This window comes from Hippoglossus hippoglossus, chromosome 19 (assembly GCF_009819705.1).
Source record: "Hippoglossus hippoglossus isolate fHipHip1 chromosome 19, fHipHip1.pri, whole genome shotgun sequence".
Lineage (NCBI taxonomy): Eukaryota > Metazoa > Chordata > Actinopteri > Pleuronectiformes > Pleuronectidae > Hippoglossus > Hippoglossus hippoglossus.
This window is the reverse complement of record NC_047169.1, coordinates 20,723,516-20,738,582: the sequence shown is the minus strand read 5'-3', so window position 1 is coordinate 20,738,582 and position 15,067 is coordinate 20,723,516. Positions and strand designations below refer to the sequence as shown.

The following is a 15,067-nucleotide window of genomic DNA, read 5'->3' as shown; positions in this document are numbered from 1 at the left end:
ATATGTTCATGTGGTTGTGGATTTTATTTCACAACTTTCCTTTTATTATTGCATTGACAGCTAACAAGGCATAGTATGTAAGCCTATGGCTATATTGTGTGTCCCGAGCAGGAAACTGTGATTGGTTGTTGTCGTTATGACGACCACACCAGCACCGAGCATCAGGAACATTCAAGTGTTAACACAACATGTACGTGTGAGTCCTACGTGACTGTAGATGCTTTAATAGTTGAACTAAACAATTTGTAATGTAATATATCATCAGTCAGAACAGCGTTTAATTTTTGCTGTTCAATTAATGATTGATTATTTATACATATTTGTATATTTTTTTATACAGACTCATACACTGTCATATTTCCAATATATTTTTTCTTTAAATGAAAGAAGAAGAAGAAAAGAGGAAAAATATGATAACAGAGGACCGAATCACCTCAGCTGGTCTCTTGACAAATAATCTCAATAACATAAATCATATGTTATACTATGTTATTCTTGTAATTGGTTTGAAGACATTTTTAGTAGTGAATATTTTTTACGAGTTATATTAATTACTTGAAGCTGCAAATTTGAATTTAAAAGTGTAGTGGCAGAGATTGTCACCACATCAAACTTGTTAGTTACAGCTGATGGTAAAAAAATATCCCATTTAGTGGCTAAAAATACAGATGTTATTCTCAACAATTCTCAAAAACAGAGATAATATTAGAATAGAATATTAATGTTAACTTCCTCATGTGGACACCGACACTATTTCACATTTGCTTGAAGAATAAATACACAGCTTTTAACAGCTTGTAGGGCGGCTGTGGCTCAGGGGGAAGAGTGGGTCGTCCAACAACCAGAAGGTTTGCAGTTTGATCCCAGTCATCCCGTTTGATTAATGATAGAGAAAGTGTTGCACATAGATCATCTCTAACCTCTACATAGATGAACTGTATGAATGTGTGCATGTAAAACAAAACTGTACGGTAAAGAGGGGTCAACTCCCCAGGGTGGCTAAAAATGATGATTTAATAATAATACCAGCGCAATTGAATTACTAATAAATAACTTCTACACACACATGCAGAGTTGAAAGAACGTGGGAATTCAAAGGGGCCCACTGCACTGGTCATGTCTGTCTTTAAAATACTGTGAAACAACCTGAACCAGAACTGCTTCTCCGGAGCTGTGGCGTCACCAGTACAGAATGCTGGTGACTTAATCCTGAGGCTTTCTTCCTCTTTCTTCCTCCACACATCATGTCTTGTTCGAGGGAGCCCTCTAGCTGTAGGTACTGTAGCAATCTATATGATATCAGAATACTGACGGCACTGAGACAAATCTCCGGCTTGGATTAAACTGACATTGAGTCTTTTATGTCTTACTTGTAAGACCCACTGGATTATGAGATACTGAGAGGACACAGGCAGAGAGATGAGGTGACACATGCCACATTGAGTGACATTTTCCACATGATTAGGGAAACTCAACTTAAACATTGTGATTTTGCCAATAAAAACTCTGCATAGCTGTGAGGATGGAAGAAGTGCCGATGGGTATTTATTTCCATGTCAGGTGTTAACTTCTAATCTGGGTCTCAGACACTTGAGATTCCTGTAATAATGAGGATTTAAAGTCCCTGGCGAAGAAATAACAGAGCAACAAAACAAAGCAGCGCAGAATCCCTCTGTCCGATGTGCAAAACAAACAGCGCCAAGGGTGGAGTGACACGGCTAAATACATGCTCGTTGGTCCATGTTTGTCTTCTGATTATACTGGTGCAATCACGGTTAATCCACAGCTCTCATGCTAGCATTAGGTATGGTATAGATGAGTTACAGTGGAGAGGAGGGCTATTTTAACGCGAGTTGCAAATGTCAGCAGGCGTTGTGCTGGGATCTGCCCTGATCTCTGCAAACAGTTGCTCAAATCTGAGGCTAGCTGAACACACTGAGGGGGATTTAGACAAATCACAAAGCTAATTAGCACTACAAAGCTTAGAGTAGTCTGCTAATACAGCAAGGGCCATGACGAAAGTTTCCATTCATTCGTGTTGATATCAGACAGACGTGGATACTGACTGATTATTGTGTGGGCAGCTGGAAAATGCCAATAAGACTTCCGAGGCTGTCATTAGATTGTAGGGAAAAAATCTGACAAAGCATCTGCTTCACACAACTTTATTCTGCTACAGTTTCACTGCAAAACAATGAGGCTTGTTAACTTTACTGAGCCTCTCTACATAAGCACTTGCAACTTGAGGATGTGCCATCACTGCCAGGCCTACTCAGATTCACCAGCCTGAGAAGGAGATAGAGGAAGGAAAGGAAAGGAAAAAAATATATTTGTAACTATCTATTGTGACCATTTAGATGTCTAACCCCTAACCCTAACCCTAAAACCTATGGACGGATTATCACTAAACTTGATTGGAGGAATCGAGACGGGTCAGGGAAGAAAAGGTTACATTTTGGCATGTATTTTTTCTCCACTTTTTTGTGGGACAAATATTTATGAGTTTGTGCAATTGGGTGCAGATCCAAATACAAATTCAGATCTAGTAAATTCTAGATAGATTTTTTAAAATTAAAAATGTGATCCCTTTATATCATTGTTTCAATCAGTCCTCATAGGTTCAGTATTTGTCTCGTTCACAAACCATAACCTCTGCAACCACTGATATATACAAGTGTTCCTGTCTATGTGAAAGCTGACACATGTGCTCTGAGACTTTAATTTGTCCATCCAACCATTATCTATATCGCTTATCCTTTGAGAATCATGGGGCAGCTTGAGCCAATCCCAACTAACATTGAGTGAGAGGTGGTGTGCACCCTGGACAGGTCAGTTTATTGATCATTTTTGATACAATGATCAAACTTAAGTAAACTCATGTTAATAGTTACCTTTGCAAAGTCTCGGCTCTTGGTTCTCATCTTGTTGACCTGGGACTCGGCGATGTCTGCTCGCTCCTGCGCCTCCTCCAGCTCATGCTGCACCTTCCTGAGCTTAGCAAGATAAATGTTGGCCTGCTCGTCCTGTAGGAACAAAAACCCAATAAGCTCAGGTGTAAACATGATCAAAAAACGTTCTTATTTGATGAGAAGGTCTTACAGCTTCCTCATTGTGCCGCTTGTATGCCTTGACTTTGAGTTGCAGCTTGTCCACCAGGTCCTGAAGTCTCAAAACGGTCTTCTTGTCCTCTTCAGTCTGGTAAGTGAGCTCCTTGACTCTCCTCTCGTATTTACGGATTCCCTTGATGGCCTCCGAGGCTCTTTTCTGCTCGTTCTCCACTTCACCCTCCAGTTCACGCATCTACAAGAGAAAATCAAGACACCCGACACCCAACATCAGCTGCAGTTATTGTTTAAATGACGCTACAGAAATCTCACATGAATGAATGTGATACCCGAGTTTCCATTTTCTGGAGCTGCTTCTTGCCCCCCTTCAAAGCCATGCTCTCAGCCTCATCCAGGCGGTGCTGCAGATCCTTCACAGACACCTCCAGGTTCTTCCTCATCCTCTCCAGGTGGCTGCTTGTGTCTTGCTCTTTCTTCAGCTCCTCTGCCATCATGGCTGCCTACATCCATTGTGTTTAATTCAGAGTTTGTTTCAAAACAACAGAGCCTGAACTACTGAAGGCTGCTTGATGATTGCCTTTTCTCAAAGTTTCTAATCACACCATTTGGAATTCTAATTGCTGGATATAATTAGAGGGAAAACTTTTGATATTTACATCAGTGATGGCTTTCTTAGCTTTTTCCTCTGCATTGCGGGCCTCTTGGATTGCATCCTCCACCTCACCCTGCAGCTTGCTCACATCTGCATCCAGCTTTCTCTTAGAGTTTAGAAGACTGGTGTTCTGCAGATAAATGAAAGTCAAGAAAAGGATGGAATAAAATTAACATATACCCACAGTTTGCAGTTATGCCTCTAAACAGAAGAGCACAGAGGATATAAAGTTATGAAGTTGAAATAACTCAACTGTATCTGTAGCTCTCTGCACATAAAAAGAACTGCAATTTACACAAAAAATCTCCCCATGGCACTATTATGGTCTTAATCTCCCCATTTTTGTTCAGTGAGAAGAGATACTATCATTCAATGTCAAAACAACACTGCTCCTTCATTGCAACTATTAGACCAAAACAATCAAAATATTACATACCCTTGTTCTGGGTAACAGATTTGCTTTTAGCTCCTCTTTTGGTCTCCACCATTTCCTGAGAAATGTATCTGACTCTTTGACAGCTAGAATGCTAGAAACATGCTTCTGGAAACGAGGCTCACCTGAGAGTGCAGCAGCCCAACTCTCTCGGAGGCATCAGTGAATTCCTGTTCAGCTAATTTGCGGCCTCGTTCCGACTGTTCCAGCGCAGCCCGGAGCTCCTCCACCTCTGCCTGCAAAAGGCTGCTCCTGCGCTCCACCATGGCCACCTGCTCCTTCAGGTCCTCCTGGCTGCGCAGGGCCTCATCAAGGTGAAGGGTTTGTTCCTGCAGGGAGAAATAATGATAAAAGTTCTATAATCGATCCAAAATGGGTTTTAAAAGTTATTCTAGAAAGAGGTGTTGTGCAACATTTCACTTTAAGGTGGGCCTGCATAATCCTCAGCTGCTTTTGGGCTTCAGCAGCCTGCCGATTGGAGTGGCTCAGCTGGATCTCCATCTCATTGAGATCAGTCTCCATCTTCTTCCGGACTCTCATGGCATCATTCCTGCCGCGTGTCTCAGCATCCAAGGCTGACTGCATGGTTTCCACAATGCGCTGGTGGTTCCGTTTCATCTGCTCCAGCTCCTCATCCTTCTCAGCCAGCCTGCGATCGACCTCTCCTTTGACTTGAGTAAGCTCCAGCTGGACGCGGAGGATTTTGGATTCCTCATGCTCCAGAGAGGCCTGGGGTATAGATTAAGATAAATGAGAAGGAAAAATCTAAAAAAGACTCATATTTCAGGAAGTATACATTTTTTTATATCACATAGACTTACTTCAGCCTCTTCCAGAGCATTCTGGATCTCTGTCTTCTCATTTTCCGTTTGTTTCTTAGTCTTCTCAATCTCATGGATGGCTTTGCCATTTTCTCCAAGTTGTTCAGTCAGATCCAAGATTTCCTCTAAAAATACAATATTTATTTTTTCTTAACAAAATATGTATTATACTTGTTTAATGAAAACACCCTTACAAAACCCCCCTAGGCCCTATTGGTGTTTATTAATAACAATCAGATTTATTTAAAAAAAATGTGTAGGATATGAAGGATAAACCTTAAGAAAATAGCATTGTAGTATTTTGTAGTAATACACACGTTGCAGGTTTTTATTATCTCGTTTGAGAACATCAAGGTGCTCCAAAGCTTCCTCGTAAGAGTTCTTAATCTTGAAGAGCTCAGTGCTGAGGGAGCGAGACTCCTTCAGTGATCCTTCCAGCTCTGCCTGACACTCCTCATACTTCTGCTTCCACTCAGACACAATCTGAGGAAGAGAAAAAAAATAGTGGTTTGGATAAAAATGGTCCCTCATAGTTGTTCTCTGACCTACCTCATGAGAATAATACCTTCGAGAATAACAATATAATTGATTTTTAGTTGGTTAGTTAGTTAATATTGGTGAATTGTTATACTTAACCACAATTTAAAGGTTCAGTATGTAGAATTTAGTGACATCTAGTGTTGAAGTGTCATGTTGCAGCTGAACACCCCTCACCTCGCCCCCCCTTCCAAACATGAAAGAGAACCTGTGGTAACCTTCCGTTGTAATAAAAACTCAAAAGGTGTTTAGTTTGTCCAGTTGGATGATTGTAAAAACCAAAGGGGTTCTATAGAGAGAGGACCCGCTCCTGATGGTGTTAATATAAAGTAATTAAATATAAAGGGCCCATTCTAAGGTACAATATAAATTTTACAATTTAGATGAAACACACTAATGAAAACATCACTAGGATTGTTTTATATTCAGTTTCTGCCAATAGATCCCTCTCATCTAAATCGTACACACTGAACCTTTAAGAATTTTGCATAATTAATTTGCAAGCCTTTGTTACCTTATCAAAACTTCTCTGCTTTTTATCCAAGACAGCTGCTTGAGCATTTGCCCTTTCCACATCGATCATCAGGTCCTCCACCTCTCCCTGCAGCCTCTGCTTCGTCTTCTCCAAAGACGAGCACTTGGCATTCACAGCCTCGACGGCCTCCTCAGCCTCCTGCAAACGTTGAGCAAGCTTTTTCCTGCAAATCATAAATTGAAATACCGTTAATGGTTGTCATGTATTACATTTGAAATATCTCAGGTATTTGTACATTATTAGAACAACTCTCACTTGGCCTCTTCCAGCTCCTCATTGCGCTGGATGGCATCAGTCTCGTATTTGGTTCTCCACTGGGCAATCTCACTGTTGGCCTTGGACATTGCTCTCTGCAGCTCGGCCTTGGCCTCCTGCTCCTCCTCGAACTGCTCTCTGAGCAGATCACAGTCGTGACGGGCAGATTGCAGGGCATGGGCAAAGGCATTTTTAGCCTAAAAGAAAGGCATATATGGATGTAATTGGAAAATAAATTCTTCATCTGTATATGTTAAATATGAAGCTAGAGCCAGAAGGCAGTTGGCTTAGCTGAGCATATACATGAAGCAGAGAGAGAGACAACTAGCAGTGTTTTGGCAGAGAGAGATAGTTCCAGTTTGTAACTTCCCCAACTTGTCATTTCTGTTTGTATACTGATCAAATAAAGGAGATAGGCTTTGCTGTAGGTACTGGTGGAGGGACAGCCAATGTTCTGCTAGTGCTAGCTTTAAAGGCCTATTTATAAATGTATATATTTATTTTGTCATCTAAGTTTCTGCATCAAAGTTAATCTGTGAATTTCTAACAATGTTAAACTATTGTTTTAATGTTCCTTGGCAACCTCAGTGCAAGGACAATTTGTGTTAAGTTGAAAAGAAAAGGCTACAAAGATGTATCCATTTTAAGGTAGCCAGAACAAGTTGAAAGCCTAGCAGAGATTCCAAGTTCGAATAAGCAAAGGCTCCGGCTAACCAGTTAGCCTACTGACCTTCACAGATCGTTAATGTAACACTGGGTGCAGTAGTGCAACAAACCTTTGTTTCTTCTTCACCCTGCCTTTTCAGTTCCTCAATTTGCTGAGTGAAGGCAAGCTTAGCCCTGGACATCTGAGAGAGTATCGCCTCTTTCTCCTCAAGAAGACGAGAGAACTCACCTGATTAAGAGATAGTTAGATAGAAAAATTGGAAAAGAGACAAGTGTTGGTCTTTATAAGTGTGTTGAATAATTTAGAGTCACCCAGGTGCTTACCATTTTCATTCTGAAGTCTTGCCATTTGAGTATTCATTTCAGTGATCAGACGAGTGTTCTCATCATGTTTCGTCTTGTATTCACTCAGTTGGTCTTCCAAAGAGTGGCACAGCTTCTCATAATTAGTCTGATATCATTAAGAAAATAAATAAATTAAACTGTTTAGCATGTTATTTTTACTACACCCACTTACTATACTGGCGGAGCTTACCTTGGCCTTGACCATGACCTCTACGTTGCTGGACAGGTCGTCAATCTCCATCTTGTACTCACTCTTCTCCTTCTCCAGCTTCTGCTTGACTCTCTGCAGGGTGTCAATTTGCTCTCCCAGCTCAGCCACACTGTCAGCATGTTTCTTCCTCAAAGCCGCAGCAGTGGCCTCATGGTGGAGGGTTGACTCCTCAAGGTCCCGTCTCAGTTTCTGAAACTCGGTCTCTCGCTTCTTGTTCACCTCGATCTGAGCAGCGGTGGCTCCTCCGGCCTCCTCCAGCCGCTCACTGATCTCCTCCAGCTCCCTGGAAAAATCAGACCTTTGCTTTTCTACTTTAACTCTGGCCGCACGTTCCACTTCAATCTCCTCTTCCAGCTCTTCAATGCGAGCCTAGGTAAACCAACCAAAAATCAATCAAAATGTCATCCTTTGACTTTATGGAATTTCAATTTTTACATTTCTTTTTCTTCTACCTGAAGTTCCTTGATCCTCTTCTGAGATTGTACAGCCACACTCTGCTCATCCTCAATTTTGGCCACAAGTTGGCTGAATTCAAAGTCTTTCCTGTTATACACAAATCATATCATGTGTTTAGAGGAGATGTTAAGTATATAACAATATTTTAAGCACTGATGCGCCCATGCATACTTTTTAAGGTGTTCCTCCAGCTGTTGTTTGTCATTTTCCAGATCCATTATGGATTCCTGGGTAAGTTTAAGATCCCCTTCGAGCTTCCTTTTGGCCCTCTCGACATCCATCCGGACCTTCTTCTCTTGTTCCAGAGAGCCCTCAAGCTAACACATGCACACATTTTCAGCAAAAATCTCAAGCCACACATGCACTGATTTCCAAAGGCTACTGGCCATAGACCTACATCATCGACTTGTTGCTCCAGCTTGATCTTAGCTTTAGTCAGAGAGTTGACTTTGTCTTCCTCTGCTTGCAGGTCATCCAGTGTCTGCTGATGAGCTTCCTGAAGCGCCAACTTCTCTTTGGATAATTTGGCGATGGTGTCATCAAGAGAGGACATTTCTTCAGTCAGATTCTTCACCTGAATGCATAAAAAGAAGTAAATGTATTAGTAAATGCGGTCGGTTTGATAGTCAGATGATTGTCCAAATGGTACAATTAGTACCTTGTTTTCAGTGGCATGTTTTTCCTTCTCTACTTTAGCCAAGGTGAGTTCCAAGTCATCAATGTCTTTCTTCAGCTCAGAGCACTCATCCTCCAGCTTCCTCTTCTTGGCAGTCAGCTCAGCATTCACCTCCTCCTCGTCCTCTAGTCTCTCACTGATTTCTTTGGTTTTAGACTCCAGCAAGATCTTGTTCTTTATCAGTCCTTCACACCTTTCTTCTGCATCTGCCAGGCTCTCACTTTCCTATTCAATAAAAGTGCGCAATATTCATTTTTGTACCATGCAGCTCTTCTTACATATGACTTACTTTAACACATGCAGTGTGACTTTGCTGTATGTTTTGCAACAACTCACAGATTGAATATGCAGACTCAAGTCATTCTTCTCCTGAAGCAGGGAAACCATTTTGGCTTCCAGCTCCTTCTTCTTGGCCTCAGCTTTGGCTAAGTCCTCCTTGCACTTGGCAAACTCCACTTTCATGATGGCCATCTCCTTCTCAGTCTCAGCACTCCTCAAGAGTGGTTTGATCTTGAAGTAGAGCTTCATCCACGGCCAGTGTTTTACATTCATGAAAGAGCGAATGTTGTACTGGATAATGTAAATGGATTCTCTGCAAAGTGACGGAGTTTGTAGTTATTGGGTTCAACATGTTTCAGCAAAATGCATAATGTCCGACAATCTTTGTAGTCAATGAAACTGAGTATCTGTGATTATATACCATAATTGTTATTACCTACTATCCATCCTGTTCCTAAGCTCCCTCCTTCTGAGGAAGCCACGACACAAGGCTTGAGTGATGGTAATGAGGGAGGCCAGTTTTTCATCCCTCATTTCTTCTAGTAAACCCAAGAGTCCTGCTTTGAAGAACACCTGCAGAAAAAAACAAATTGTCATTATCGTTACAGTTAGTGTACTACAAATCAACAAATCTCAAAGTCTTAACATCATTTTTTTGTATAACAATTTCAAAATGCTTACAATAAAGTATGATGTGTCTGAAAATGTGTTAATACCTGTTCTAAATGGCTAGACTAGAAGCCACAGCAAAAAGCATACCCTCTTAGCTTTCCCTGGCTGCCCCCTACCCTTAAACTCTGCCCACTCTCTCATCTCAACACCTACAGTTACAAAGCTTGACATCAAAATAACCCTAACACGTTCTCTGTTTGAAATATACTGAGGCCTTTCGTTCCACTAACTTACCTTGGTATGCCCAAACTTATACTGGGTGTGATCCACATCAATAGACCCCAGGAGCTTTTCAGCAGCTTTCTTGTTGTCAATGAATTGTCCCTCAGGAATCACACTAGCATTCAGCACTTTGTACCTACAAGAAAAAGTCGGAAGAAACAAAAGTTATTAACTGATTTCTCGCAAATTTCTCTCGTCTTTGCTTTTTTTTTTTACCTTTGCTTGAAATCCCCATACAGAATTCTACTAGGGAAGCCCTTCCTGCAGATTCTGATTCCTTCCAGCACTCCATTACATCGCAGTTGATGGATAACCAGATGGTGTTCCATAATACCTAAAAGTCAGCCAAAGCAATGTCATAATCAAGCTGCCTGATAAACTAGGTATGTCTGATAAGGAGTGCTTGTAACATTAGGGGAAATACCTGGAATTTTAGTTTCATTTGGAATCAGACAGCGGACAAAGTGAGGATGGGTGCTCCTGAGATTTGTCATCAGCTTTCCCAGGTTCTCCTGTAAAGGATTATTATCGTCATTATTTCACAATCATCACCACCTAATATTATTTTAGTTTGCAGTTACCCTGAAGAGGGCTGACACAGTCTGGAAGGACGAGCCCTTCTTCTTTGCTGCTTTCTTGGCAACTCCACCTGCGTTTTCTAAAAAAAAAAAGGTTTTATAATTGGCTCAAATTCGACCCTCAAGAGAAATAAAGGTTTAAAATTTAAACAGATTTACCATCTACTGAGGAGTAGGTAGAATAGAGGAACGCTAATAGTTTGAGGCCGGCTTTCTGGTACAGCTGGACTACAGTCTCATTCAGTGGGTCCTTGTTCTTGTCTAGCCAGCCTGAGATGCTGTAGTCCACAGTGCCAGCATAGTGCACCAGGGAGAAGGTAGCCTCAGCCCTGCCTTTGACAGGCTTGGGCTTCTGGAAGTTGCCTGATTTACCAAGATGTTGGTCATACAGCTTGTTTTTGAAGGTGGTGTCTGATGCCTTGGGGAACATACACTCCTCTTCAAGGATGGAAAAGATACCCATTGGCTGTTGAAAGTGGTACAAAAAAAAAGTTAAACATGAGGCATCATCCATAACTTTTTGGAATATTATGTCTGAATAAGACAAACCTTTTCAATAAGCTCTATACAAGCAGCCAGGTCCATCCCAAAGTCAATGAACTCCCATTCGATGCCTTCTTTCTTATACTCCTCTTGCTCCAGCACGAACATGTGATGGTTGAAAAACTGTTGCAGTTTCTCATTGGTGAAATTGATACACAGCTGTTCCAGACTGTTGTACTGAAAAACAAACCCTTTTGAGTGTCATCACCATTATTGATTATGATTTTGAGTGAATGCACTGCTCAGCGCTTAACTTACATCAAATATTTCAAACCCAGCAATGTCCAGGACTCCTATAAAGAACTGTCTGGGTTGCTTGGTGTCCAGCATCTGATTAATGCGAAAGACCATCCACATAAACATCTTCTCATAGACCGATTTGGCCAAAGCCCCAATGGAGTTGTAGACCTGCACAATGGCATGTTCCAGTAAGATTGCAACACATTTTGGAAATAAAACCTCTAAACAATATAAGATATGATTTTATGGTCAAATTGGAAGAAGAGAACCTCCTAAAGAGGCTGAAAATACACTAAAGAGTTTTTATTGCGAATGTGTTAATGGACCTACCTGCTGGACAGTTTGCCCCTTGGTCACATACTCATTCCCAACCTTCACTCTAGGGTAACACAGTGCTTTCAGCAGGTCTGCAGAGTTCAGTCCCATCAGGTAAGCTGATTTGTCAGCCACTGTTTGAATAAAGAAATATAAAATGATAGAAATACAAAGCAGAGTATGTTAAAAGGTAAGTTAGATCAAATGTAGAATATAAAAAAAACGAGTTATACCAAACATTAAAAAACATGATCGTCGTAAGAGGGGAAAAAAAGAAATCAAATGATGATGGCAGAACTCTATGTAACAATTACCCTCTGTTCCATCTGGCTCTCCCTGCTCCTCTCTCTGCTTCTGCTTGAACTTCATATTCCCATAATGCATCACAGCACCTGTTAGCTTGTAGATGCCAATCCTCTCCTCTCCAGTGAAGCCGAGGGTGTCAATAGCGCTCTGGAAGCACATCGGTGAAGATGCAACGTAAGTTTCATGTTACCAGTGATGGAAAAAAATGTATTGTATATGTGACTTACATCAGTGGCCATTAGTTCGTCACTGTCAATGATACTGGCCACACTGATCTCCCCCTGGCTGACAAACGGGAAGTCGTAGGGGTTGGTGGTGATGAGGAGAGTCTCTGGATGGGAAATTGAAGACATGCATGAATCTTGCAATATAGACACACACTGCAAAAAAAATTTGAATTTTAAAAGATTGAATATAATGCAGACAAACAAGACATTTGATAAAACTGTTACCTATGAGCTCAGGCTTTTTGTTGGACATGATCTGGTAGAAAATATGGTAGCTCCTCTCTGAAGACAGCTGGAACGTTACTCTAGATTTTTCCAACAAATCTACCAAGAGAAGCAAGACTCACTTAAGCACAGGGCTCTCACAACAAAACACTGTATAAATCTCCACTGTTATCTAGCTCACAAGTTTCAATGTCTGCGGAAGCCAGTTTTCCTGTGGTTCCAAAGTGGATTCTAATGAATTTGCCCTGAAAGGGAAAAAGTAAATGAATAAGTCTGAAAATGTCAAAATAAGTTATGGGTATTAACAAACGTTCTATCTTTGTACTCACAAAACGCGAAGAGTTGTCATTTCTGACAGTCTTGGCATTTCCAAAAGCCTCCAGCAGTGGGTTAGCAGAGATGATCTGGTCCTCCAGATTGCCCTACAGCAAACGGAAGAAGAAAATAAGATGCAATAAATGCTGGCAATCATAATTAGTGGATGATCATTTTGCTTCATTGAAAGAAAAACATTGTCTCACCTGTAATTTTCCACTAACATCTTTTTTCCTGTCCCCAGACACTGCGATTGTCGCAAAGTACTGGATGACACGTTTGGTGTTTACAGTCTTTCCTGCACCGGATTCTCCACTACAGTACGGGAAAAATACACGCCAGAAATGTCATATTTCCTCTTTAGTAATAAGTGTCAACGTTAAGTTGTAGCAGCTTTAGCTTACGTGATGAGGATGGACTGGTTTTCTCTGTCTAGAAAAACCAACAACACCATGGTAATATTAAAAAGGAGCCAAGCTTAGCATCATAATCTGATAGAAAGCTGAATATAAAACGTTCATAGTTTTTTATTATTATTTGAGATTACCAGTGAGCATGAACTGGTAGGCGTTGTCAGAGATGGAGAAGATGTGTGGTGGAGCCTCCTGGCGCTTTTTGCCCCTGTAGGCCACCACCACTTCTTGGTTGTACACCGGGAGCCACTTGTAAGGGTTCACAGTGACACAGAAGAGGCCTGAGTAGGTCTACAATCAAACAAACACACAGGATTGGTTGATTTAAAAATCAAAATGTGTTTAGACATCTCGGTTAAAGCAAAATGTAAAAGATGTGTATTTTCTCATGCGAAATATCAAATGATAACTTCACGTCTTTAAGTGAGTTGACGAAGACAAAGTGTTCAAAACTGATGGCTATCACTTTACTGATTATTCAGAATGAGACCAGTGTGGCAGTAAAACCTATTTATATATTCACAAAGATATACATACATATGTTTATGCAATAAATACTACTACTACTACTACTACTACTATTACTAGTACTAATAATAATAATAATAATAATACATTTGGCAGTAGATTTTTACAGATCATGCTAGACCATGAAAGATGGGAACAATTTTTATAATAATATATAAATTTATGTAGTAGATGACATGACATTAAATAGCCAAACCAAAGTCAAATTTCAGGGGGGACATCAAAAGATAGACTCAGCCAGTCAGCTGTGTGAGTGTGGTTTGATCAGATTTGATTGAGGGTGTTCCGGTGACTTCAGTAAGCAGTGACACACCATCATCACCACTTGATTTCAAATCACTTGTTTGTTGAATTATCTTTCATTTGTCTGTAGATTACCTGGAACTGTTTATACTTTATACTGCTGAACCGCATACCTAACTAAAATCTTCCACTAATTCCACTTCCAACAATCTTCCAAACAAATTTTTATGATAGACATATTTTAACCAACTTATTACCTTTTCAGTGCTTACTGGGATGTCCAACATTTCCCAGTTATATAAGTTACATGTAATGATATCTTAAATCTTCACCTTGCTGTTTTTTCACACTGGCAGTCCAGATAATGCATCTCCAGTATCATACATCACAAACCTATTCGAGCTCTGATGCCACTCTACTCGGTCTCTGTCGAGCTCCACATTGTATCGTGTGACCAGTGACCGTCAGCAGCTGAATGTTGTGTGACTCACATAGATCATCCATGCTGCGTAACGCTCTTTGAGGTTAAACAGCACAGCGGCCTCGTTGAGGTGGGTCATCATGGCCATGTCCTCGATCTTGTCGAACTTGGGCGGGTTCATGGGGAAGACTTCATCATCCGTCACTGTAACAACCTGTGAGGGTGAGGAGCGACGTGCTCTTCATCAGGGAAATAATTCAATAATCCAGAGTGTGCCAGCACTACCCTGCTTATGCAATGAGGTATTATAAAACTGTAAGTACAGCTGATATTTTATTTTGTCTAAATAAGGTTCTGAAGGGACATGCTTAAATAATAATGTGTAAAATGGCCTAAAAACTAAATTAATTAACCCCAATGCCTCATTCACAGCTACATACCTTTCCTGTGTCAGTTTTAACGGTTGCCATGCCACCGTCCTTGATTTGCAGAATGCCTTTGGCAAACAGCTCCTTTGGATCCACTACATACACGGCAGTTTTGGCATCGAAGGGCCTGTTCTGGGCTTCGATTCTCTCCCGTTCCGGCCTCCTCAGGTACGGGGCAGCCTCCCCAAACACACTCATTTCAGCGTCCAAACTCATCTCTGGACTGCACCCTTGTGGGGACTGAAAGGAGGAGCGGTGAAAGGTTCGAAGATTGATCTTACATCAGTCTTTCTGATGAATATTAACTCTTACCTCCGTCAGCTACAGAAGATCTGCTTTTGGCTCCTCCACCTGGAGACACCTGTATCAGAACAAAGATGGAACCCCACAAGGAGAGTCTGAATATATCACAGCCCCACACAACAATGCTACAGGACAATACCGTCACCAGCAGAAGACC

The 15,067-nt window shown here is 41.1% G+C and overlaps 1 protein-coding gene across 1 annotated transcript; it reads right to left on the bottom strand.

Moving 5' to 3' along the window:
- Nucleotides 1-2,149: 2,149 nt before the first annotated feature.
- On the bottom strand, nt 2,150-14,841 carry LOC117752865 (myosin heavy chain, fast skeletal muscle-like). The gene is made up of 38 exons (XM_034570570.1): nt 14,620-14,841; nt 14,250-14,393; nt 13,122-13,278; nt 12,979-13,006; nt 12,781-12,889; nt 12,589-12,681; nt 12,441-12,504; nt 12,260-12,358; nt 12,035-12,138; nt 11,816-11,954; nt 11,517-11,635; nt 11,205-11,354; nt 10,953-11,123; nt 10,563-10,869; nt 10,407-10,483; nt 10,250-10,337; nt 10,042-10,159; nt 9,838-9,961; nt 9,368-9,504; nt 8,989-9,244; nt 8,635-8,877; nt 8,374-8,550; nt 8,148-8,293; nt 7,973-8,063; nt 7,500-7,889; nt 7,289-7,415; nt 7,075-7,193; nt 6,299-6,495; nt 6,023-6,206; nt 5,289-5,454; nt 4,972-5,096; nt 4,571-4,879; nt 4,276-4,479; nt 3,722-3,847; nt 3,395-3,565; nt 3,100-3,300; nt 2,892-3,023; nt 2,150-2,286 (listed from the first exon to the last, which is right to left on the bottom strand). The coding sequence occupies exons 1-38, from the start codon at nt 14,821-14,823 to the stop codon at nt 2,269-2,271; spliced, it is 5,814 nt and encodes a 1,937-aa protein (XP_034426461.1). The 5' UTR covers nt 14,824-14,841; the 3' UTR covers nt 2,150-2,268.
- Between the last annotated feature and the right edge of the window lie 226 nt (nt 14,842-15,067).